The sequence below is a fragment of the Mirounga leonina genome, unplaced genomic scaffold (assembly GCF_011800145.1).
Source record: "Mirounga leonina isolate KUSES-001 unplaced genomic scaffold, KU_Mleo_1.0 Mir_376, whole genome shotgun sequence".
Lineage (NCBI taxonomy): Eukaryota > Metazoa > Chordata > Mammalia > Carnivora > Phocidae > Mirounga > Mirounga leonina.
In genome coordinates, this window is record NW_023270718.1 from 11465335 (window position 1) to 11491850 (window position 26516).

General features: G+C 48.0%; 1 protein-coding gene and 1 long non-coding RNA gene across 7 annotated transcripts; one reads left to right on the plus strand and one right to left on the minus strand.

The window, feature by feature from the left end:
* The first annotated feature begins 873 nt into the window (after positions 1-873).
* ZNF274 (zinc finger protein 274) lies at positions 874-24900 on the plus strand. Of its 6 annotated transcripts, none has more exons than XM_034986193.1 (8): positions 874-1302; positions 1784-1855; positions 2578-2704; positions 3464-3559; positions 18122-18604; positions 21708-21808; positions 22960-23107; positions 23568-24900. In XM_034986193.1, the coding sequence occupies exons 2-8, from the start codon at positions 1823-1825 to the stop codon at positions 24467-24469; spliced, it is 1890 nt and encodes a 629-aa protein (XP_034842084.1). In that variant the 5' UTR covers positions 874-1302; positions 1784-1822; the 3' UTR covers positions 24470-24900. The 6 variants fall into 6 exon arrangements, with proteins under 6 accessions (XP_034842084.1, XP_034842085.1, XP_034842083.1 ...); XM_034986194.1 differs by lacking the exon at positions 874-1302 and adding an exon at positions 1314-1581; XM_034986192.1 differs by lacking the exon at positions 874-1302 and having other exon boundaries at positions 1314-1855.
* Positions 10525-15302, minus strand: LOC117997941. Its single transcript, XR_004675924.1, has 3 exons — positions 15214-15302; positions 14226-14414; positions 10525-10797 (listed from the first exon to the last, which is right to left on the minus strand). It is a non-coding gene; the product is annotated as an uncharacterized LOC117997941 (long non-coding RNA).
* Positions 24901-26516: the final 1616 nt, after the last annotated feature.

The window sequence follows — 26516 nt, forward strand, 5'->3', positions numbered from 1 at the left end:
CTGAACCCTCTCCCTAGCAAGGCCCATGCAGGTACTTCCTCCTAGAATCTAGTTTTAGCAAGAATCCTAGTAAGTCCGTTTAACAAGACTTCTCTACCTTCAATCTGATCGAACTTCTCATCCCCGCTGCCGCCCCCAGGTGGTATCTGATCACCCCGGCCTGCCTTCAGCAAGGGTCTTACTAGGTTGGCTCAGCCAGAAGCCCCCAGTGTAATTTTCTATCAACCAACAACCCCCACCGCCCCGACACGCACTCCAACTAGTTGTATTCAGAACCGAGCCCAGCTCTATACTGCAGTGTCTCTTGCCCTGACATTTTTGTGAACAAAATCTGTTTCCACAGTTTCAACTTGCCTAGTTCCGGCTTTGACAACGCACCCCCCACACCCGTGCTCAGCGCACATTTAACCCTGCCCTTCTCCCCACAACTTGAGGGGACGTTCATGCCTGGCCCTCCTCCCACCCTCTCCGCCTCCCCACGGAGGGCGCAGAGCCCCGCCATTTGCGCGTTCTGGGCAGGCCCTACCCGCCTTTCCTCTCAGAAATCGGAGGTGATCTCAGCCCCGCCGCCGGCACACTTCCTGCCCTCCCCCTTCCGCCCCTCTTCCTCCCCTTGGGCAAGGATCCACACCCAGCACCGCCCCCACTCACTTCCGTCCATCCTCTCACGGCCTCTTCCCGGAACTTGGGTGGACTCTAGCTCCGCCCCCATTACTCGCCCGCCCCTCCTCCTCCCTCGAGCTTGGCCGGACGTCAGCTCCGCCCCCTACGCGCTTCCCGCCCGCCCGGTTCCCACCCCTCCCTCCTCCGCGTCGGGTAGGAGTAGCAGTTAGCCCCAGCCCTCTACGCTTCCGTCCCGACCCGCTCTTCCTCCTCCGCGCAGGGACGTAGTAATCCTTCCCGCCAAACCCCCGACCCAACTTTAACCAACTTCCGGCCCACCCCTTCTGCGCTCCTTCCCCTCCTAACTTCCGGCTCGTCCCACGAGTGGTCGCCCTCGTGGCGGAGCACGACAATGTCCTGGCCTGTGGTGCTACTTGGAAAAGTGTGGAGGCCCCGTGGCCGGGCGTACCCGCCTTGAGCCCTCCCCCAATCCAGCTGGACCACCGAGGGTCGCCGGCGAGGGACCTCTTCCGGGCGGCCCGGGCTTCGCCGGCCATCCGAGATGGCCAGCCAAGATGGCCGCCGCCTGGGCGAGGTCAGGCGGGCACGCCGCAGGGGCGGCTGGGAGTTGTAGTCCAGGCCGACGCGCTGACGCATCTCGCCGCGGGCTGACGGTCGCCATTGTGCGCCGCGCGCTGGGTGAGTGTGGCGCGAAATCTGCTCCCGTCGGGGCTGTGCGGAGTCGTCCCACAGCCGCTCTTCGGGGTGTGCAGCCTCAGGGCCTTCCCCGCCAAGCTCAGCAGCCGGAGGCCGGCCTGGCCTGGCGTCTTCCCGCCGCGGGGCCGGAAGGGGCGGTGTGGTAGGGGACTCGGGGCCCAGAGGAAAGACAACTCCCTCCGGGCGTGGGGCTTAAGGCGGGCCGACCCGCTCGGGGCGTGTGCGGACTGGAGAGGGGAGTAACGCCCTCTGGGTGGAAAGGTATGAGGAGGGTCTCCTCTTGACTAGTGGAAACCGGCCCTCTAGGTATCGGGGAGTAGGTGGAGACGACCCTATAAGTGCGTTTTCCTAGGTTGGGGGTGGACCTACCCTTCCACGTTGATAGGGCCGCTACTGGGCAAAGGAGCCCCCCCTTCTGCGTAGCCCTCACACCCCTTCTACCTCCCAAATTCGACCTTCTCAGGACTGCCCACTCCCACGAGATAACGTCGAGAAGGAAGGTATGACCTCCGGGCTTCCGACGGCCTGGTTCCGTGTGAGTAGAGGCTTCTTTGAGTTTCTGAGCCTACCCCTGGATCTGGGTGTGGGGGTAGCCGGATGAGAGTGGGACGCCACCTTCCCCTGAGATGACTTCGGGCCCCAGAGCATCCTGGGGAGGATTGAGAGACGCAGCAGAACAGATGAACCGCAGGTTGCTTAGCTTTCCAAGGGGATGGATAGAGCACAGGTCGGGCTCTGCGGGGTTCCGATTTATCCTTTATATTGGAGACGGACATTGATAGGTTTAAACAGGGGTTAGACTCACATTTGTATTTCACAACTACTTTGGCATCAAAGCTAGAGGGGACATGAGCTCAGTCATTAAGAGAAAACAGGAGGGTGGATCCTTGACAAGTGAAGGGAGCAGAGGCAGCGCAGGCAGTGGGTGGGGGCTGAAGGCTTGGGTGTGATGATTCAGCTCACAGAATTTCCTACTAGGAGGTATGGAGGCAGTATTGGAGTCCCCAAGTTAATAAAATGGAGAGGTCCAGAGGAAGAAGAGCCCTCTCTGGCCTCACATGTAGTCTTCCTTGCTGTGACCTGAATGGGATCAAGCTTGGGTTTGCTCAGTTTCAGACAATTTCAGGAACACATGAGCCACCTGGAATGCTCTGGGTCATCTTGTAGACTGTACCCTCATGTGCTGGGTCAGCCTTCCCCCTCCTGTCAGTGTGGGTGACGACAGACCGTGGCTGAACAGAAACCTGTGGGTTTTAGGAACCAGTGACCTTTGAAGATGTGACCCTGGGTTTTACTTCAGAGGAATGGGGACTGCTGGACCTCGAACAGAAGTCCCTGTACAGGGAGGTGATGCTGGAGAACTACAGGAACCTGGTCTCAGTGGGTAAGGATGGTCTCCATGTCAATAAAGATCTGCGCTTTGCAGCACGAATGTGGTGCCTCTGAAGTGTGTGTCTGCTTGGGCTCAGGTTGCAGGGATGAGAATGCAATTGTCAAGGCCCTGGAGCCTGAGGGAGAAGGCTTTAATTTGTACCTGTAGGGGAAGGGCAACTTCACATATGACTTCTGAAGCCACCTACAGTCCATCCTTAGAGACCTTGAATGCTAGGGAGGTAGGTCTGTCAGGGATGTAGCTGACAGCACTGGATGCTCATTTATGTAACAAGAATTTCATAGGATGTGGGGTCAGTGTTCCAGCAGTTCAGGAGTATCACTGAAGACTGATCCTTTCCATTTCTTTGTGGTTATTGTGAACTTTTCCACTCTTAGGTTAGTGGCTGCATGGCTGTGGCACCCAGCATCATGTTCATATTCAAGACAGAAAGAAGGGGGGGGCAGCCCTGGCTAGTTCTCTTTTCGCACCTCCCATATTTAGCAAGAAAAAAAAAGCCCTAAGGTCCCCAGCTGACATATTTTTCTTTGTATCTTGCCAGCGAGAACTGGGTCCCACTGCTACTTTTACTGGCAAGGGAGTCTAGGAAGGCAAGTAGCTGACAAAGGGAATGGATTGGGTTATCATCACCGCGGTAAACCAGAAGTCATGCCCTTGCAGGGAGGAATTCAGGGACAGCATGTGCCACAGCAGAAACGCATTTTCTCCCGAACACAGACCCCCAAGCCCTGTCTCTTTTCCCTTGGGCAGAACATCAGCTTTCCAAGCCAGATGTGGTATCTCAGTTAGAGGAGGAGGAAGCGCTCTGGTCGGTGGAGAGAGGAATTCCTCAAGACACCTTTTCAGGTGAGAACCAGGCTCATGGGAGTCCTGGCAGGGCATGGGCTGACTGGTTAGTCAGGGACTGGTGTCTTAGAAAAGAAGACGGACAGGGGAAAACCCCAGATGGGGTGGTATGATGAGTAGCTGCAGATATGCTGAATCAAACTGTTTTCCTCTGGTCTCAGAGTCAGGGGTGTACCGCCTGGTTGAACGTGAACTTATTGCCAGTGGCAGGTTGGCCGTAGGGGCTCATCTGTTCTACTGTTCTTCTTTCATGTAATCACCAGTAATTGGTGTGTCTGTCCAGACTTTATAGATGTTTGCACATATGTATATAAATATGTTTATGACTGGGGGGTGTTCTACTGGATACAAGCAGGCATGTTTCATTCATTTTAACATACTGTGTAGTCCACATTTGATTTTTCCTCTTGATAGTCTTTCAGGTTGTTGCATACATTTTTTTGCACTTTCAAGTTTTTTTTTTGTTTTTTTTTGTTTTGTAGGTAGGATTTGTTGAGATAGAACTTCAGAATCAACCGAGATAGAAGCTGATAATCTGGTAGCAACAGACTGCTCTCTAAAGTCCTTTAAAATCCGTGTAGCTGCTCAATTACATGAGAGCTTTTCCCCTTACCAGAGATTTATAATGATCTTTTTAAGGTTTGCAGATCTGATAGTATGTTGAGTGTAGTTCACATTTCCCTCATGAAGTTACACATATTTTTATAAATTTACAGACCATTTATATTTTTTCTTTTGTGAGTTCATATACTTTCTTTTTTTTTTTTTTAAAGATTTTATTTATTTGACAGAGACACAGTGAGAGAGGGAACATAAGCAGGGGGAGTGTGGGAGGGAGAAGCAAGATTCCTGCTGAGCAGGGAGCCTGTCATGGGGCTCGATCCCAGGACCCTGGGATCCTTTTTTTTTTTTAATGTTTTATTTATTTATTCATGAGAGTCAGAGAGAGAGAGGCAGAGGGAGAAGCAGGCTCCCCGCCTAGCAGGGAGCCCGATGTGGGACTGGATCCCAGGACCCTAGGATCCTGACCTGAGCCGAAGGCAGACACTTAACGACTGAGCCACCCAGGCATCGCCCCCCCATTGTTTTTTTCTGTTGGTTTTTATTTTTGGGTGGGGTATTTTGCTGGCAACTCTATATTAATTATGGGTATTAGTAATACAAATATCCCAGACCAACATTTATCATCTACCTTTAAATTTAGTCTCCATTAAGCTTTATGATTCAGGTATTTTTCCTTTCAAATCTGTTTTTATTCCTATTCGTATCATAGATAGGAAGATTTTATAAATACTTGTGTTTCAGTATTTTTTTGTTGTTGTTTAATTGCTGCACTTCTATGGAATTTATGTATGTGGCATGGAGCATGAATTCTTTCAACATATTTTCTGACTAGATTCTTCCCACTTATCAGAAACACCATCTTTATCATAGACTAAATTCCCATAGTCCTCATCAGGTGCAGGCCTCCGTCTTGGTCCCTTCTGCTTCCTTGATCTCAGTCTGAGTAAACACCATATTGCTGTATGGTAGTTTTATAACAAACTTGGATAAATGGGAGTTCCTCTCATTTTTTTAAAAATTCTTAGCTGTTCTCAGCCACGTGGTTTGCCGGATGAACACTTAGCATCAGCTTGTCTGGGATTCATTGAGAAAATCCTGTTAGAATGATTGGATTTAGAATTCCTTGATGCAGAATTGGTCTGTCTAGTCAAGTTTTGACACAAGTATACAAAGAGATCTGCTCTCCTCATTGTGCTATGTCAGGCCTTCTGAGTGCTGTTGGGCTTTCACTGTGGTTGCTGTTCATCTGCTCATGTTAGTCTTCCTTTGCAGTCTCACAGAGTTGATCCAGATGAGCCTGGTATGCTGCTAAATTCTCTTACTAGTGATCTTATTAGGTTCTCATTTTCTCAGTACAGTCATTTTACCAGCAAGTATAAAGAAGCTAACTGTATTAGTATTTTTTTTATTTCTTTTGCCCAATTCCATAATGACATTCATCGCAGCTGGTACTTGCAAAACACTGAAGCTGAGAGAGTGAAAAGTGAATGTCTGACCTAAACAGCTTTGATGAGCATGGTGCTGGATTCTGCTTTGATTCAAATCAGTTTTATCTGGATAAAGAAATTGTCATCTAGCCCTTTCTAATAAATGATAATCAGTAATAGCCCCGGTATTCTCTCACAGCCTTCCCAGGTGATCATAGTGATTTTCTCCTTTGAACAGTTAACACAGTGACCTAATAAACGTAGAAGTGCCTTTGTTGTAACTTGCTGCTGGCATCCACTCACACATCAGTATTCATAAATTAGGTTGGGGAGGTGGGTGGATTTCTTTTTTGTGTTTTTTATCTTAATCAGCTTTTATATCAGAGTGTGCTGACTTTGTGAAGAAAACTTTGGATGCTCTTCCTTCCCTTTGTTCTCTGTGTTCTAATGCAAGTGACATTGGAACTACTGCTTGTAACAGTATTCAGCTATGAAATCTGCACTTGGTACCCGTCTTTCGTGATGCTTTTCTGTTTGCCACAGCATAGACTGGCATCTCTGTGACTCTCTGCCCCCTTTTCTGGATTCAGTTTGATGGCTCAGCATTAATGTTTTTTTCTATTCCATATTCAGAGTCATTCCTTTCATTCCCTACCTTGAAAACCTCCCTTCCAACCACTAGCACAGGTCACTAAACTATACCTCACTTGAAAGGTCCCCAGCAACACAAGCGCTTCGTGTCCACCCACCGTGGTATCTTTCCTGCGTGTTCCCCTTGATCCAGCCTTCCAAAGTCCCTTCCTGTGTGGCGGCTCTGGTTCTGGCAGGTCTGTGTCTCATCCTTCCTGGGCTCACGTCCTGTGTTGGCAAACCTTCCAGCCTTGCACTTCTGTATGATCTAGTAGTTCCCTGAACTTAGCTGCCATGAGGGATTTTGGGCACCTGTGGTTCTGCACATCTTGGGAGAACTGGCTTAACAGGTGACAGGAGATTCTGAGGTGATGTCCCAGAGCAAGAGACCATGCGCAGGGAGGCTTATCGGGACACTTTATTACAGAGTGTGCCTGAGGTAATAGTTGCCGGACTCATCTCTGCTCTGTCATAAAGAGTCCTTTACGTGTTGTTTTCCCTCCACTGCCTCCCCTTGTTACACCTCACAAATAACTTGCGGAAGTCCTCTTGGGTCCCATGTAGTATACTAAACACTTCGGTAGTGAACCAAAGACCTAACATAATCCTTGGCACTGTGGACTTTGTAGTCTAAAAGATTATGGCTTTTACAAACAAGTTCCCCAGATATAACTCTGTGAACAGATAAGTAGTGGTAAGTACTGAGACGAAAAAGAATGTGATGTAATGTGGGGGATAATGGGAAATTACTACTCCAGAGGAGGTGGTTGGTGGGGGGGCACTGCAGGAGTGACATTTTAAGCCAATTGCCAAAGAAAATTCTACAGACATATGAGTGGTGGTAAAGAGAGCTTCCAGGCGTGGAGACAGCATTTGGGGTGACCATGAGAATGGAACAACCTTGGCACATTCAGAAAACAGCCACTGAATGGGCTGGGAGGAGGTAACTGAGGTATACTGACATGCAAGCTAGGTTTGGCAGTGCACACAGGGCCTTCACTCTGAGGAGAGTTTTGATTTTTTTTTTTTTTAAAGATTTTATTTATTTATTTGAGAGAGAGAATGAGATAGAGAGAGCATGAGAGGGGGGAGGGGCAGAGGGAGAAGCAGACTCCCCGCTGAGCAGGGAGCCCGATGCGGGACTCGATCCTGGGACTCCAGGATCATGACCTGAGCCGAAGGCAGTCGCTTAACCAACTGAGCCACCCAGGCGCCCGAGAGTTTTGATTTTTATCAGGCAGGTGTGTGATACGGCTTTTCAAGCACACTTTAGGTGCTTAAGAAGAAAGAACTATAGTAGGGCCCAGGTGGAAGCAGGCCAGGGAGCTGTGGTAGGTAGCATCTAGGGAAGAGGTGATACTACCTGGCCTGAGAGTAGCAGGGGGGGTTGGGGAGAAGCCAGCATGGCCGCCTCCCAGTTCATAAGTGGATTCACTGGGGTCAGGTGAGTAATGACCAAAGGAAAGGAAGCTGCCAAGAATCCCTCAGAGGCAAAGGCTTCAGGGATTTCCTGTGACTATTTGTAACATATGTGTTTACCACATACATTCTTTTTGTATGTATCAACATTTAACTTTAAAAGATTTTATTTATTAGAGAGAGAGAATGCACAAGCAGGGGGAGCAGCAGAGGGAGAGGGAGAAACAGGTTCTCTGCTGAGCAGGAAGCCTGATGTGGGGCTCGATCCCAGGATCCTGGGATCATGACCTGAGCTGAAGGCAGACACCTAACTGACTGGGCCACCCAGGCACCCCAGCATCTAACTTTGAAAGGAGCGTAATAAAGGAGAAAAATCACTACTCCTGAATTTTTGGTTTTAGTCAGTGACATGAGGAAATCTGGTAAAGGCATAAACTTTTGAAGGGTAGAAATAGAGGTTTGGTTTTGTTTTACCTAGTTGAAGTAATTTTAAAGAGAGTTACATGAATAGTAAAAAGAACTCCCTTACAGCTTTCACCTAGATTCATGTTTGTGGAACTGTCCCAGATCTTGACTGGTTCTGTTAATGCAGTGTGAATGAGAAGGGACTTAGAGACATCCAGGTAGGGGTTTGTGAAGCCAGTGGAATGCACCTCTCTGGACTTCAGGAGTCCTGGTGGGGCATAAAAACTTGGGAATCATTAGTGTTTGGAATGGCATGCTTTATTTACTGTAAGATGAGACCATCATCTCCAAGTGTTCTCTGCCATCACTGGTGTAGTGGTGACTCTTCCCAATGCAGGGGACTGGGTTTAAGTGGAAAGCTCAGCCTTTCTGAGGCAACACATTTTGTGTGGTTCTCCAGCTCTCCCTGACAGCAAAAATGGCAGCACGGTCATTGGCTGAAGTAGAAGGGACACTGAGTAATAAGCACTTAAGACACGGCATTCATCTTTAAGAAGGCACTGATTTGGGAAGATACTGTGAAGATAAGGAATGTGGACAGCTATTTGATGGCACTCAGATCTTTAGCCATCACTCTGTCCTTTCAAGAAAGTATTGCCATATGGGTGGTTTGGGTGGAAAACTTGATACAATCTAGATTTAATCCATAGGAAAGCAATGGAGTAAAGACACTATTTTGAAGGTCATGATTATAGGAAAGCCTGCAGGACATTTAATTCTTCACCTGTCAAGGAATGAAGCAGGAGAGATGAGCCCTACAAATATGAATGTAGCAACACAAATTAGTGCAAGCTTTAGCAGAAAAAAATAACTTCTACAAGGAGATTATTTTTGGGGAGGAAGAGAAGGAATCCTTTTCTAGATTTCACCCTTTGTGTAGCCTGAGAGGATTCACACGGGCTATAAAGCAAATGTGTAGTGGATGTAGGAAATCAGTTGTTTTATACAAAGGATAATTTATTTAAGAACAAGACTGAATAAATGTGTTTAGTGTGAGAAAGCCTATTTTAAACTCAGGCTTTAAGGAAAGGCTCACATGGGAGACTAACATGCTAAGACCCTGAATGAAGGAAGTTCTTTTCATGAGTTTTTTTGACATGAGAACTCAAACAGGGAAGAAAGCCCAGGAATATGATCATAGCTGGAAAGGCTTCTGGCCTGATTCACTCTGGTCTGACTTGAGAGAGCTCATACTGGAAAAAATAAAAACACACAAAAAACCAATTGTATTAAATGTGGAAAAGTTCTCACACCAAATAATTACCTCTGAGAACTCCAAAGCCAAGGGAATGTGACTGCTGTGGATAGGATTTCATGCATAGCTCTCTTACTCAGCATCACAGCAATCATACTGGGAAACACCTGAGAATGGAATCAGTGTTAGGAAGGCTTCAGGAGGCACAGAACCCACTGGCAAGAAGTCCTTCAGTAGGAGTCCTCATTGTATTCAACATCAGAGGACTCATATGAGAGCAGACCCTCAATGTAATCTGTGTGTAATCATCAGCCTTAGTTCCCACCTTATTTGACAGAACAGCAACAAAACAAAAAACTTATACTGAAGAAGAATAAAAATGAAGTGTCTCATCCTATTTTATACGAGATAATCATACAGAAGGAAAACTTTAAATAAAACTTTGATCATTATAAATATATACAAATACAGGAAAACAGATCATGTATTTTTCCAACTTATTCTGTTACCTGACCTGAACACCTAGAACAAAATTTTTTTTTTTTTTAAGATTTTTTATTTCTTTGACAGACACAGCGAGAGAGGGAACACAAGCAGGGGGAGTGGGAGAGGGAGAAGCAGGCTTCCTGCAGAGCAGGGAGCCCGATGCGGGGCTCGATCCCAGGACCCTGGGATCATGACCTGAGCCGAAGGCAGACGCTCAACGACTGAGCCACCCAGGCACCCTAGAACAAATATTAAACAACATGAGAGCAGTCTTTATTTCAGTTTCCCGTGTATGTTCCCAGTTGCTAAGACAATGACTCAATCTCTAGCCCAGGAAACTGTTGGGTGAATGAATGGTTGAAGAAACTAAAAAACAAGAGGATGTCTTCAAAGAGATTTTGAAGACAATGCCAGGCTCTCAGACTAGAGGGTGGGTAAGGGATGATAAGGGGAAATCTTGAGATACATAGTGCTATTAAGAACTCTGAAAGGCTCACATCCTGGAGAGTGGGCCAAGAGTTACACTCTCGAGTGACTATCAAAACATGTTTGGCAAGAATCCAGCCTAGTGGAGTGTGGTCACATACTGTGCAACCTTTATTCAAGAATACATTCTCTGTCACCTTCCATATATTTGCTCTTTTGGACCCATGTAATCCTTTTTTTTTTTTTTAGATTTTATTTATTTGAGAGAGACAGAGATAGTGAGAGAGCACAAGTGGGGAGGTGAGGGAGAAGCAGGCTCCCCACAGAGCAGGGAGCCCGATGCGGGACTCGATCCCAGGACCCTGGGATCATGACCTGAGCTGAAGGCAGAGGCTTAACCGGCTGAGCCACCCAGGCACCCTGGACCCATGTAATCTTGATCCTTTTATCTGGAAGCTGCTCTGCCTGGTGTCCAGATGTAATCCCTGGGGTAATTTCAAGGCCTGAAAATGCCTTTTAATTGAATAAGAAGGAAAATAGGGGCACAAGGCTGGCTCGGTAGGACGAGCATGTGACTCTTGACCTTGGGGTCTTGAGTTCAAGCTCCATGTTGGGTGAAGAAATTGCTTAAAAAAAAAAGGAAAACAAATGAACTAAGAAGCATTTGACTCCAAAAGTCCTAAGGAAAGAGGAAAGATAAATACAGTTCAAATAAATGAATCAAAAATGGAGAAGAAGAAAAAGAACCCAAGAGCTAATTTTCTGAAAGGACAAAAGGCAAATTAAAAACCTACACAGGGAAACAGCAGTACACACACATTCAGCAACACGTGTAGTTTATAATACTTTGTACAACTGTAACAAAGAATGAGCCAGGTCTATGTACTGATATGAAAGTTTCCAAGATACATGTATTTCTTAAAAATATATTGTTTAAGATGTATAAAGATACATAGATGCACGTAATATCAGTGTCTTTAAAAAAAAAATACACATTGTTATCACTGAATATAGAAGCTGATAGGCTGTGAGGACTTCCTGAGAAGGAAACTGGGTGGGAGGGTAACTTTGCATTTTAAGAAGTGTTGCCCATAACCATGCCGATAAATTGGAAACTGCTATCTTTTTCCTGCTGTGTTACAAGTCCCTGACACATAGGTGCCTAGGAATTACTTCTTGAGTGTGAGAATGAGCAAACAATAAAATGGAAAGATTTCTGGAAAAGTGTAAGGTTGTCCAAAGTGGGTCACAGAAAAATACTAAAGTTAATTTTTCTAGAACAAAGTGGCTATCTGCCTGTTATTGACCTGGACAGTGAATATTTTCCAACTTCTTGTTAAAAGACAATTTCCATGGAACATGAGCAGTTCAATGACAGAACAGGCTGGAATGTTGACAGACTTTGCAAAGTATACATAGCATTGTTCTCACTCAAGCACAAAATAAGAAAAATATTAAAAAGGAAATATTTGTAACTTAACAGTTAACCACTTTAAAAAAACTAATCCTCTGAAACAGTTTGTTCATCAGTGTGACAAATTACAAAATAATACAGAGACTAATAGCTTTGGCTTATACCAGGAGTAGCCAATTTAAAAGGAAAGATTTTGTTACTAGGTGTTTAAAATGGGATCTAAGAATAAATTATTAGTATTATTTTTTTAAGATTTATTTATTCATGAGAGACAGAGAGGCAGAGGGAGAAGCAGGCTCCCAAGGAGCAGGGAGCCCGATGCGGGGCTCGATCCCAGGACCCTGGGATCATGACCTGAGCCTAAGGCAGACGCTTAACAATCTGAGCCACCCAGGTGCCCTAAGAATAAATTATTTAAGAAATGATTAGGAATTTTTAAGGAATAAAGTATTAAGGAATTTCTATTTGAAAAAATTAAGTTGGATATAGAATAAGTAGAAGCAGTGACTTTTTTTTTTTTTTTAATCATTAGTTTCAGAGGTAGAGTGCAGTGACTTCTTTTTGAGGACTTACAAAGGCTAGAAGTGTTACGAAGTCCCATTCTTTTTTTTTAAAAGATTTTATTTATTTATTCATGAGAGAGAGAGGCAGAGGGAGAAGCAGGCTCCCAAGGAGCAGAGAGCCCAATGCAGGACTCGATCCCAGGACCCTGGGATCATGACCTGAGCCGAAGGCAGACGCTTAACCATCTGAGCCACCCAGGTGCCCACGAAGTCCCATTCTTAAGTCCTACCATCATTCCAGCCAGCAGCCTCTAGAGAAGTGTTGATGTAGCCATTCTACCAGCAGAAGCAGAAATGCAAGTCTCTGACCTGGCTGGTCTGGGAAGAAGCAGGGGGAGTATAGACCAGGTGTCTTCTTACTTGGTGGCCTACACTCCCATCCTGCTCTGGCTCTCAAGTAGAAGGGAACTTTGTAGCAACAGCAGTCCTCCCATTATAATTTACAGGTGGGACACAACTAAAATGCTAGTGAGATTCCTTGTAATATGACAGAAATATGGGAAAATCCAGACAGTTAAAACACTCAAGTCACTCTTTGAAGCTGTGTTGAGTCAATAAATACTGCTTGAGCACCTGCCAAAATGCCACATACTGTTACAGGGGTGGGTCACAGTGTCGAGCAGGGTAGTAAGGCCCCCTGTTTGTCTCACTGGGCCTGTATTTATTCTGGAGCAGCCACTAGCATGTGGCTGATTACATTTAAACAGACTAAAATGAGCTTAAAACAGTTCAGTTCCTTAGTCACATTGGCCATCTTTCAGATGGTCACTGGTCACCTGCAGCTAAAGACTACTATGTTGGACAGTGTATCTGGAACATTTCTTTAAACGAAGAGAGCTCCATTGGGCAGTGCTGTAGAGAAGGTAGAGAGTGATAATGAAGCAGATACTTTGAAATGGCAGTCAGTGCCCTGAAGAAAAATGAAACAATGGAATATGCTAGAGGGGAGTGACATGGGTGGGCAATACTAGTTTAGAACTGGGCAGGAAGACAGTTCTGAGGAGCTGATACTTGAGTTTAGAGCTGGAAGGGGATACCAGGTGAAGATGTTAGGGTAAATACTACGAGGCAGGAGTGAGGGGAGTACAAATACCTATAGACAAGGCACACTTTGGCACGTTTGAGGAAAATTAAGATAAAAGAACAGGGTTTGGATCCCAGCTGCTGTGTTCCCCATTGTGGCCTGCGCAGGGCTCCTAGGCTCTCCCAGCATGGATTTCCTTTGTGTGAAGGATGGATGCTATTGCTTAGTGGGACTGTGGTGTGTAAAGCCCAGGTCTTGGGGGGCCTTCATGTAACAGTAACTACTATTATTCAAAGACTTTGATGTAAAGATGATCATCAACACCTTTGACAGATCCTCCTCTGGGCCTGGCTTTAGGGTTTCGAATGTACAAGACCCAGTTGACATCCTCAGCAGTCCAGTGGAGTAAAAAAACTTAGAAGGTGATGCCATGGGGTGCCTGCAGAGCTGAAGAGTGCATGTGGGGAGAGGAGGAGAAAGGGTGAAGAGCTGGGGGCATTCGGGACAAGGAGAAAAAAGGACCAAGGGAGTGTACACAGGGATGGGGGGAGCTGAGATAAGCACTCTTCCTGACCCTGGCCCACAACAAGATCGTGAAAAGTCACTATTATTAGTTACTGTTATATTTGTGGACTGGTAGCCTTAGTATACCTGGTAAGTCATGAACTATTGAGCACTGAGGGAGAGATGGTTTACCCTGGAAGGGAAGCAGCAGAGACAACATGAAAGAAGAAAACTAAGAGGAGGAAGAAAACAGCAACTCCTATCAGCTTTTCCTACCCCAGATCATTCAGTTGGTGGATTGAAAACCAGGACTTGGAGCTGCAGTTGATAGAGATTATTTTGTGTAGCTCCATGCAGATGAGTGGGTCAGTCAGTCCCAGCTTTGCCCCATGAGTTGAGGATCCATTTCCAACTCTGCCAGCTGGTAAACTTAAGAGGTTTCACCTTCTTTGTGAAGTGGGGTGAATACTTGCTGGCACAGACAGTGGTTAGGGGATGGTCCAAAGAATAAGAGATTTAGAGAACTGCAGTGCCTAGAATGACACTTACCAGTGGCTTCCAGGCTTGTGACCCATCTCGTTGCATAGCACCCAGTAGATGCTTTACGATTACCCTGCAGAATGTGTGTTGTCCTGAAGGGCTGCTAACAGCAGGGAGAGCCAGACTGCAGATCCACTGAGCCTCTCAGCATCACAATGATCAGAGTTCCCAACAACCAAACCTACCGAGGCTCTAAAACTTAAAACGGTAAGAGTTAATATTTTTGAATGAGCATTCAGTTCAAGATTTTGAGAAATTGCCCTGGTGCCCCCAAGGACAAGAGGAGGAACAAAATACATGATCAGGATTAAAGGAGAAATAAGGGGGATGGAGTGGAATAAAATGAACCTACAGTTAATTTCTTAAGAGATAAAGTACTAAATAATCTCTGTGATTAACCAAGGAATAAAAAACAAGTTTTGGAAATTAGAAAGCTGGGAAGCATTGTGGAGAATAAAAAAAAATTTTAAGTGTCATGCAGGATTATTGCTCAACATGGTACCCGTGGCCCAGCAAGGAGCCACTAGGGAGCGCTACCTCCCCCCGGAATTCCGCTTGGGAATTGAGGAAATTGCCATCCCTGGCTTCCTGAGTTACTCAGGGAAATTTCAAGCTCTAAGAGCTCTAACTGAAAGGGAATACATGAACTTTGCTTTCAAATCAAGAATGGGGGGGATGAACCCCCAGAAGTCCTAAGGAACAGGACGGGAATTGAATGCTAAATACAACGGCAGATATAAACGAGTTGGGAAGGGAAGCCCTCAAATGAAATTAGTACAGAAGTTTAGGGGAAGAGGTCGGAAATGGAGATCAACGCTGTAGTTACTTTTATCAAGGAACACAGTCGCTTTAAACCTAGGAAAGGAGTGTGGCTGTGGCCAAGATTAAAAAGCGCGGCCCAGGACGCGTTTTGCAACCCCAAGCGCCCAAGGCCCGTCCGGGGCGGCGGGCGCGGCCCCACCCATCGCGGGCGACTCCTGACCCCGAGCTGACTCACTTCTCGGGTGGCGCGCCAGCAGTTTCCAGCACTAGTTAGGTTTATGAAACCGGTAACCCGAGGAAACGACATACGAGCCAAGGTCTGTAATCCGGAAATTTGGAGAGCGGGAAGAAAAAAAACCCTACGGGAACGGGGGCAGGATTTCGAATCGGGGGCACGAAGATGGATTAGGAATACGGGAGAATCGCTGCCTCGGGGAAGCGACCGCGCTCTCCCCCGCCCCGCACTTGCCCAAAGAAAACTTGCAGACCAGCAAGGTGGGTGTGGAAGTTCCGGCTGCGCCCGCGCCGTCCCAGGGCGCGTCCGCCGTCGCGGGGGGTCGGGGGAGGGAACGAGAGCGGAAGAGGCCGCAGCTCAGGGCCCAGCAACTAGCCAAGGGGCCGCCGTCTGGTCAGGGCCTGGGCCGGACCCAGAGCCTCAACATGGCGGCACCGGAAGCGTGCGCCGCGGAGGTTCCTGGGAGTTGTAGTGCGTCTGTGTCGGGCGCGTGACGCACTTCTTGGCCCGGCCGGAAGTGGCGGCCTGCGCTCTCGGGACGGGGGGATCCGGGCTTGGCTGTGGGGACCTCGGCGGTGTCGCCCCATTTCCCCGGGGGAAGGGGGACGGAGGCTTGCTTCAGTTTCCCGAACGCGCGCGGAAACGTGTGCTTGTGGCTGCGGCCTCCGCCCGAGACGCTTCCCCGGCAACGCCGCGCTTCTGGAAGCCCAGCCGCCGAGCACCGCTTAGAAAAATGCGTGGCGGCCGATTTAATCTGCAGGTGCTCGGATGATGGGCACGGAGGAGAAAAAACCTGGCGCGACTTAGGCGGGCAGCGGCTGTTCTTCGTGTCTTTACGACTTGGGTTGTTTTTGTGTTTTGTTTTGTTTTTAATAACACAGCTACAGTGACTCCACACCAGTAATTTCCTGCTCCGCTTTTTTGCTTCACGTGGCAGGAGCTTTCCTGCGTTGTAATCATCACACTAAAAACAATGTTATTTTTAATGCTTACATATGAATCCTTCGCAATTTTCTTGAGCCGTGTTTTAACACTGCCTGTTTTCCAGTTTTGCGCCATCATATGCCATTCATTGCTCAGCAAAGTGTCGTGGGAAAAAGACCACCCAAATGAGGATAGGCAGAGGCTATCTCCTGGGAGCCCACTGCAGCAAGGGAGGCGGGGACTGGGGAGAGTTACAGCGAAAAAAAGGAACGTTCTCACTGGGGGTTACTGACTTGCGGGGTGGAAAAGAGAAACTGGCAGTCGTTAAACAAGTTCTGACGGTCTGGGCTTGTTGCCACAGGTTTCAGTGTCAGAGTTCTACCGTCATATGTGGTCTGGCCTTTGTCTCCGAATACTCATTCCCTTGGTGTGTTTACATCTGTGTCCTCTTTGGAGAGCTCCCTGACCACGAGTAGATTAATCTGGTGAAAGTCCCCCGGTATTTCCCTGGGCATTCGTTGCTCAGGCTTTGAGTTCATGCTGTAAATTCCCTTCCAGGTAGAATTGTGCTAATCATGTATATTCAAAACAGCAAGGTTGAGAGGGTCCATTTGTTCTTGACAGACATCAGCCCTGACATTTCTGTGTTTATAAATCAACATCTAATTGGAAGTAAACTATAATCCGTGGTTACATTTTTTTCTGTTTACTGTTTTTCAAGCTTTTAAGTCATTTAGTCAATTAGCACTTCTTCTTGGAGTTGTAAAGAGCTTTCTCACGTCCTGTTGGTTTGTGTGTCCTCCTTAGCATTTTGGGGCCATTCTAGGGTTGTGTTCAGCAGATGCTCTTCTGACATAGAGCCCCTGACTTTCGCAGTCATCTTCTTGGCCCCCATGGAGGCAGGATCAGGTTCTATTCCCTGTGTGTGGCTGCAGACCTATACAGCATCATAGGTCTCTTCTTGATCCTCCTTGCTTCTTCTTTTCTTCCCCTCTGTTTTGAAATATAATTTATAAAGTTCACCTGTTGAGAGTGTACAGTTCACTGGTTTTTATTATATTTACAAGGTTGTGTAGCCATCACTGCAATCTAATTTCAGAACATTTTCATCACCCTCCAAAAAAACTTCATTAGCCAGCACCCCCCAAATGCCTCAATGCTCTATCTCCGGGAACCACTGATCTACTTTGTGTCTATATTGGTCTCTTTTGCACATTTCATGTAAATGGAATCGTACCATAAATAACCTTTGGTGTTTGACTTCTTGCACTCAGCATAGTATTGTCAGGGTTTAGTCGTACTGTAGCATGGGTCAGTACTTCATTCCTTTTTACTGCCAAATAATATTCCATTGTGTGGGTAGACCACATTTAATTTTTTTTAATATTTTATTTATTTGAGAGAGAGAGAATGAGAGACAGAGAGCATGAGAGGGAGGAGGGTCAGAGGGAGAAACAGACTCCCTGCCAAGCAGGGAGCCCGATGCAGGACTCGATCCTGGGACTCCAGGATCATGACCTGAGCCGAAGGCAGTCGCTTAACCGACTGAGCCACCCAGGCGCCCCGACCACATTTAATTTATCCACCCTTCATTTGATGGACATTTTGAGTTGTTTCTCTTTTTGGCTCTTATGCATAATGCTGCTATGAACATTCCCGTACAAGTGTTGGTGTTGACATCTGTTTTCGTTTATCTGGGATGCATACCTAGGAGAATTCCTGGGTCATAATATAAGTCTATGTTTAAGTTTTTGAGGAGCTGTCAGACTGTTTTGCAAAATGGTGCAGCATTCTGTATTCCCACCAACAGCAATTTCTCCACATCATCACCAATAGTTACCGTCTGTCTTTGGTAATAGTCATCCTAGTGAGTATGAGGTAGTATCTCACAGTGATTTTGATTTACATTTCTCTGGTGGCAAATAATGTTGACCGTCTTCATGTGCTTGTTGGCCATCTGTCTGGCTGTGCTTTTGACTGACAGAGTATCCTGCAGCTCAGCTGGACCCTCAATTGGATCCTCTTCCTGCTGGGAATCCCCTGATGAAGATCAAAGTTGTTGAAGTCCTCACACTGAACCAAGAGATAGCTCGTCCCCGAAACGCCCAGATCCGGGCCCTCTATGCTGAAGATGAGGGCCTGAGCCCAGATGTGCTCAGGGAGCCCACTCAACAGCTAGGCAAGCATCCGGCTGACCCTGAAGCCGCGCACCAGAGGTTCCGGGGCTTTTGCTTTGAGGAAGTGGCGGGTCCCCGAGAGGCCCTGGCCCGGCTCCGGGAGCTGTGCCGCCAGTGGCTGCGGCCCGAGGCGCACTCCAAGGAGCAGATGCTGGAGCTGTTGGTGCTGGAGCAGTTCCTGGGTGCACTGCCCAGGAAGCTCCGGATGTGGGTGGAGTCGCAGCACCCAGAGGACTGTCAGGAGGCAGTGTCCCTGGTGGAGGATGTAACCTGGATATCTGAGGAGGAAAGTAAGTGCAATGGATGGGTGGTGAGAGACACTCCTGTTGGGGGCATCTTGGAGGATGGGGGAAGGAAGAATTAAGGCTTCCTGGGAGAGGTCGGGGAAGGGTCATGCTCTCTCCATTTAGGCCAAGGGCGTCTGCCTCCTGAACATGTTCCTGAGTCAGAACTTTAGATACTTCCTTGCTGAAGTACCTACCATTGTCTCTAGGTCAAGGGATCTGAGAATGGTCTTATCCCTGGACCTATCTCTGGAAATGGAAAGTTTCAGGCCACACCTCACAGCTACTGAAACCTTTGGGTAGGGTCTGGGACTACACTTTAACCAGCCCTCCCCAGGCTTCTGAGAGAAGCTTACATTTAAATCCTTCATTTTTACCCTTTTGGGATCCCTGCTGCACTACAACTAATAGAAAACATGATTTTAGTCACTTAGGCATATTCCCAGAATGCATTCTTTTTTTTTTTTTAAGATTTTATTTTTTCAGGTAATTTCTACACCCAACGTGGGGTTCAAACTTACAATCCCAAGATCAAGAGTCACATGCTCTACCAATTGAGCCAGCCAGGCACCCCTCCCAGAGTGCCTTCTGATGTCTTGCACTTGGTGGGTGATGTGGGTAAAGTGGTGACCAAAACAGTCAAGACTTAGACTCATGAGCTCAACAAACCTTAGGTCCAGCAGGAACGATGGGAATTTGACAAACAAATATGCATGTGACAATGGTGGGGTTGACAAGAACTCAAGGGTGCTGGCGGGGCTCCTGGAGGCAAGTTGCTATAGCCAACACTTGGTGTGGAGTGGAACTCAGTAGTGGGCAGGAAGGGGGCGCCTGGGTGGCTCAGTCAGTTAAGTGGCTGACTCTTGATTTCGGCTCAGATCATGAGATTAAGCCCCAGGGCAGGCTCCATGCTCAGCCGAGAGTCTGCTTCTCTCCCTCTCCAGCTCCCCTCTCCCCCTTCCCCAATTATGCACATGCATGTTCTCTCTCTTGCAAATACATAAATCTTAAAAAAAAGAAGAAGAAGTGGGCAGGAAGGATGTGCCAAGCAGGGGAGCATCACCTGTGAAGGCCCAAAATGGGAGCAATAACAGTATACTCCAAAATCAGAGAGAAATTGGGTAGGTCTCTAGTAGAAGGGAGCAGGGCAGGGCTGGCAGGGCCCTTGAAGAGATTTTCATGTTGTTCTAAAGCAATGAGAAGTGTTATTCTAAAGCAGTGGGAACCGATCCATGAGCCCTCCCTAGAGGTATGTGACATACTCTGATTGAGCTTTAAAGATTTACCAGGGTGCAGCTTGCTCTGGATGGTGGATGGAGAACAGGGTCAAAATGAGAAGCAGATTGGCCACCCAGAGTTGTCACCATGCCCTCCTCGAGGTGTGGCTAGGGCAGGAGTGACAGTGGTGGGGAGCTGAGATGGGAGTGTATGTGTAGGGTGCATTTGGGGGTGAGATTGCATGAAACTTGATTTCTGTCAGGCTGAGTTCCATGGAACACGGACACTGCTTCCTTGCTTACCCGAATATGTAACCTCACACAGTGAAAGTGACTTTTCAGATGCCATTGATTAAATTGAGGATCTCGAGATGGGGAGATTATCCTGGATTATTTGGGTGGGCCCAAATGTAATCACAAGGGTACCTACAAAGAGGCAGTCATGAACATTAGAGGTGGAGAAGACACGTGACCCCGAAGCAGGGTGTCACAAGGAAGGGCCAGGAGCCAAGTATTTTAGGTGTCCTCCAGATACTGGAAAAGGTGAGGAATATATTTTCCCCCAGAGCCTCCAAAAGGGAGGTAGCCCTGCCAACACCTTGATTTTAGCCCAGTGAGGCTGGTGTCAGACTTCTAATCTCTGTAATCATAAGAAATCAAATTTGCATTGTTTTTAGCCACTATTGTGGCAAGTTGTTACAGCAATAAGAAACTGATAGAGATGCCAAGGAGACAGTTGTAGAGCTCATGAGATGAAAGCCAGTCGGTCTTACATTTTACATCTTGGGGGTGGATGGGAAATCAGTTAATATCACAGAGGACGGTGGGAAGAGGCTTTCCAGAGAACTCTGAGAATCCTGCATTTGTGATCAGCAAGTTAGTTGGGACTCTTGGTTGTGATTGCCCAGGGAGGAGAATCTACTCAAAAAGTCCCAGGGCGATCTACAAGCTTTAGGCATGGCTGGACCCAGGAGCTCCTGTAGTGTTCTCAGGACTCATCTTCTCTCCTCTATCATAGTTCTGCTGGCGTCTGTCAGCTTCACTCACAGGCAAGCTGTCTCCATGTGGGGGCTCCCTGCACAGAGTGCTCTTTCCTAAGTGTTCCAACAAAAGCCTCTTTGGCTCTGATTGTCTAGCTGTGGGCCCTGTATTCATGCATGATCTAATCATTGTGGCCAGAAGAAAGCAGCAGCCTGGTGGGCCAGCCTGGGTCACGTCATGTGTTCCCCTTGATAGTGGGTGTGGAGTCATCATTATAGAAGCCCATGGACCAGTTGGGGACAGATGAAGAGTCAGGCATGAAGCAGCTGTGATTGAAAGGGGGCCGTAAAGCCAGGTAGAACTGTTTTCTGAGGTGGAGGAAACTTGATAAAATTCTCATCAAGATGGGCGTGTGTTACAAGAATAGGTCCAGTCCTGGGAATCAGAGGAAGTCCCAATCTCCATGGAAAAGGGAAAGAGGAAGAGTGTGGAGTACTTGGAGGCCAGAAATGGGGTCTTTGCTTCTGAGGACAGGTGTGAGGCCAGCTGCTGAGGCGAATGGGGAGATGAGGCAGCTGCCTTGGAAGAGGGACTGGGTCCAGAACAGTTCTTGGAGAGGGAGGGAGTGAGATCGGGGTCTCAGCAGTGGGGACACCAGTGCCCTATAGTCACATGGGGTGATGCACCCTGAGCTATCCAGGTGTGGGGATTTGGGCCATGGGCTGTGAAGAGGAGCCAGAGTGGGGACCTGAGCTGGTGAGGAAAAGGGTGGGCACAGAAGCCCTCACAGCAGCAACAGCAGGATACGATGTGTGTGCTGGCCCCATGGGTCCCAGAGAGAAACATGGCTGTCATTGCCCTGTCCTGGATGTAGCACTACACCTGGCTGACTCTGTGCTCATGTCTCCCAGCATTACCTGCCCAGGACCCCACCTGCTCTCTCCAGACCACAGCTCCTCAGGAAGAGGAGGAGGAGCACATGACTACCTGGCCAGCGAAGGCACCACCTGAGGTGAGTGGGGAGTGCCACCCCTTCCTTCTCTGGTCACAGCATCCCCTGTGAGGTGACCTCCCCCATACCCCATCTTCCACCAGCCAGGCCTTTCAGAGTTTCTGAGCGTGAAGGGCTGGACTGCCTTGCTGCCACCACGGAGACCAAGAAAGGGCACAGTGACTGGAAGTCAAGAAATTTGGAAGCAAAAGGAAGGGGCCAAGTGTTTATAGACACTTGGGAGCCCCAGGCAGGGGCATGCAGACCATGTCTGGATCTGGGTGAGAACAAGAGAGCCCTTGTCCTTCAGAAATGCATATTTAGGTGTTTATGATAGAAAAAATGTCTGGGATTTGCTTCAGAAATAGCCCAGAGCCAGGGCACAAATGAAACAGCAGTACCCCTGTCTTGCTAACTATGGAGGTCAGAGAGTACGACCGAATGATGCCGTGCGTGGCATTCTCAAGATTCTGCTGCAAGTGGCTCGCAACTGGCTCAAGCATAGGGTGAATTTATTGGCTCTCACATAATCAGTGGTCTGAAGTAGGCTTTAGGCAAGGCTGTTTTCAGGGGCTTCCAGGTGATGAGAGAGAGGAACACCTGTCTAGTCCTGGTCTAATGGTTCTGCTTTCTCTCCTTCTTTCTGAAGCAGGCTCTGCCCCTCATGGGCAAAAGGCCTCCCAGATCCAGGTAGAGTGCCATTGGAAGCCCTCTTCATGCCAGAGTTCTGGCCAGCTGCCCAGAAAGGACTGATCTCAGCGCAGCCTCCGGCCACCCCACCCCGAAGCAGCCCCAGTCCACAAAGGCAGGGGCTGGTTCTCCCACATGTGGAGGGACTATTCCCAGGAGAACGGGGTGTGCCTAGGAGGGGGCTTGTCTTGGGGGCAGTCTTCTGTGGGAAGTTGCAGGGAAAGGGTGAGCTGCATACAGGGTTGGGTAGAGTGGAGGCAGTCTGCTTACGGCACTTGTAGCTCCTAGTGAAGCAAGGACCTGCCTCCAGCCTGGGCCCCGGCCTCTGATTTTGTGAGAATGGACTCTCTGGGCCTCTTACGGCCCAAGTCAGTGTTTCTAAACAAACCCCAGAGCAGGAGCGTCCTCAGCACAGCGGACTCTGTTGGGAGGCCCCAGTCGTCCTTCCTTCTGTCCCTGTCAATGACCCTCCTGCTGAGCAGGCACAGATTGTGGCATTACAGGAACCAGTGACCTTCCTGGATGTGGCCGTGGACTTCAGCAAGGAAGAGTGGGGGCTGCTGGACCCGACGCAGAGGACCGAGTACCACGATGTGATGTTGGAAACCTTTGGACACCTGGTCTCTGTGGGTAAGGCTGTGCCCATGCTGGCCATTCCATCCTTGTGGTTCTGGGAGCACCAGAGGCCCTGAGTTGGGGCTCTTGCCTTCTCTGGGCCTAGTGTGAGAACTGGGCATGCCCTCGAATGTTCCATGCACAGTCCATGCCTTCAGCCGGCCCTGTGGACCTAGAGGGGTGGGCATTGTGTGGACGGCAGCAGCCTCAGGTCCAGTGAAGGACTGACTTGCTGCCCACCTTGAAGGCATAAGAGGAGTCGGAGAGCTAGGAGAGTGCTCCCAGTTCTAGCCCCATCCCCGATTGCCAAGCTCATGTTCCTCTCTGTTGCTTCACTGCTTTTCATACTTCCCCCAGGTTGTATGACTGTACTTGGAAAAAAAAAACAACAACTTTTGAATACTTGGTTATGTCATACTGTCAGCCCATTTAGCAGTTTCTCTCTACTATATCCACACCTTTTGGGTACTTTCAGGGTGGGAGTCTACACTGGAAAGTAAAGAGTTAACTCCAAAGTCTGACATTCCTGAGAAAGAACCAGCCCACGACCTGAAAATGGAAGAATTCTCAAGGGATGACACCTGGTCCTCTACGTCAAGAGACGTCTCACAGGGTGAGGCCCAGGAAGTCTTGGACACAGTACTGAAGCAGGTGGGGCCAACTCAGGAAGAAACCCTCCCTCAGAAAAGCTCCCCATCCCGGGGAAACACTAGCCTTGTCAAAAGCCATATCTCACTCCAGAAAACTCTCCCTAGAAAACGCTTGCGCAAGCGTGGCTCGCAGGTTAAGAAGGTGACGCGCGGTCCATGTGTAAAAGTTCATCAGAAGGGCCACAAAGGGGAAAAAGCCAGAGAAAATAGTGGTTGTGGGAGAGCCTTCAACCGGAGCGCTCAGCAGATCACATTCACAAGAATCCACAAAGGGAGCCAAGTTTGCAGATGCAGCGAATGTGGCAAAACTTTCCGAAACCCAAGATACTTCTCTGTACATAAAAAAATCCACACAGGAGAGAAGCCGTATGTGTGTCAGGACTGTGGGAAGGCATTCGTTCAGAGCTCCTCCCTCACACAGCATCAGAGAGTCCACACAGGAGAGAGGCCATTTGAATGTCATGAGTGTGGCCGGACCTTCAATGACCGCTCGGCCATCTCCCAGCACCTGCGGACTCACACCGGAGCCAAGCCCTACCAGTGCCAGGACTGCGGGAAAGCCTTCCGCCAGAGCTCCCATCTCATCAGGCACCAGAGAACGCACACCGGGGAGCGCCCCTACACGTGCAACAAATGCGGAAAGGCCTTCACCCAGAGCTCACACCTCATTGGGCATCAGAAGACACACAGTGGGGTGAAATGCAAGAAGAAACAGCCTACCTCATAGCCCTCCGGCTGAGCCAGTTGAAGAGACAATGCCTTTTCAGCCTGATCCTGCAACGTAACACGAACAGATCTGGTTGGCATTCAGAACTGAATGTGAAAAGCAGCATTGAGTGATGAAGTTCTCAAGACCAAAGGACAACCAGGGAGACCACCCTGCCCATGAGTAAATAAGCAAATTGGTGGGGAGTCGTTGCTAATGAATATAGGTTGGAAAAACATTTAATTTTTCACTCACTTGATTTGCTATTACAATTTGCTCATTTGGTCATTAAAAATGATACTAGTGAAACCTGAAAATGCTTATAATGTTAAGTTTGAAAAGCCAGGTACCAAAAATTCTGTGCACTGATACTATATTTGTGGTAAAGTATTTATGCATATGGACAAGGACTAAAAGAGAACAAGGATAAATAAACTATTTCTGTGATAGAATCTGTGTTTTTACCACCTGTTAAATATCTTTTCATTAATAATTTGATATTTAAGCAGCATTGAAACAAAACACATTGTCGGACCAGTTCTAGAAGACTCCATGCAAGGCTGCAGACCCTCCGGCCCAAGATTCCAAATGAGTTTAGGATGAGTGGCTCTTTCTGATCCTTAGAACATCATCAACATGCAGGGAATGTTAGGTTCAGGGAATGGGAATCTTGAACAACCATTGGAGACCTAGAGGGAAGGAAACCCCAGGCCAGCGTGGGCAATTCCCGGGAATGTTCATTCGATTCACATTTCCACTTTTCCTACAGGACTCCTTCAAGGGAAGGAACTACCCTGGCTGGATGCTCATCACCAAGTTAAGCAGCAGGAAACTGGCAGCGTTAGGGCATGTGTTTGATGCCCGCATTTCATTTTTTTACGTGAAAGGACAGATTAAAATCATTTCTCCCATCACACAGCCTGTAACCTGCAGCCATCCCACCCCTTGCTCCACAACTTCACCTCTGCTCTCTTTGAGTTGTGCATAATATTTCAAAACGTGTTCTAATTGAACTTATACTCATCAGATATTGGGTGAATGCTGCTGAGCACACCTCTTAAGAGCCCTTGGGCTCATGCTGACAAGGGTGAGGCACAGTCATGCCTTCTGGAGTGAGAGAGTCTCACTCCTTTCTCTACAGAAATGAAGAGCCCCTGGAGACAGGCTAGAGGAGCCAGGAGGCCAGGTGCCTGGAGAATGTTGATGGCACACCAGCTGTCCTATTGCCTGAATCATGCATCAGGCATAGGGCGCAGGGCTGCTATATCACATTTAAACATCTTCACGTGCTAACTTCTTTTTTAAAATTTTTTTTTAAAGATTTTATTTATTCATTTGAAACAGAGAGATACAGAGAGAGAGCGAGAGCATGAGCGGGGAGAGACAGAGGGCAAGGGAGAAGCAGGCTCCCCGCCGAATCAGGAGCCAGACGTGGGGCTCGATCCCGGGACCCCGGGATCATGACCCGAGCCGAAGGCAGATGCTTAACCATCTGAGCCACCCAGGCGCCCCCACGTGCTAACTTCTCTGAGAGATTAAACATATAGGGGCTGAAGAACTTACCAGTGCTGCCCTCCCACTACACAGTTGGGAGATCTTTCCAGGGGAGACAGAGCAGTTTTGAATGGAGAACATCAGCAGTTCCTTTTCCAAGTCCTGATGATGTAGGGATGTCTATTCACCTTGGGAGTGACCTCACAATGATGCCCAGTGCCCACTAGTGAAGGCCGCAGCCATGTCCTGAAACGAGGTCAATTCATCCTGAAACGTCACACACTGATGTGTTGCCAGAAGATGGTCACTGAAGGAGGTGAGCTGACTGCGTTCACATCTGTGGTGGTTTCAGATATGGCCACAAATGCGTTGCCTTTGCTCCATTCCTAGAATCTGGCTGGGCTTATGACTGCTTCCATCCACAGGGTTGGCAGAAGTCAAGCTGTGTAACTTCCATGAGATGAGGTCATTAAGGATGCTGGGGTTTTCTGTTTCCTCAGGGAAATGGAAGTGGTGTTATCAGCTGAAACTGTGACAAGGCTACATGATGTTGGGTGGTGAATGAGGAGAGGAG

Bases quoted from the DNA above. Each gene is read 5' to 3' on its own strand.
- ZNF274 (XM_034986193.1), top strand. From the start codon at position 1,823: ATGACCTCCGGGCTTCCGACGGCCTGGTTCCGT. The intron at 1,856-2,577 runs GTGAGTAGAGGC...TGTGGGTTTTAG, and splicing joins TTCCGACGGCCTGGTTCCGT to GAACCAGTGACCTTTGAAGA. The intron at 3,560-18,121 runs GTGAGAACCAGG...TTTGACTGACAG, and splicing joins TCCTCAAGACACCTTTTCAG to AGTATCCTGCAGCTCAGCTG.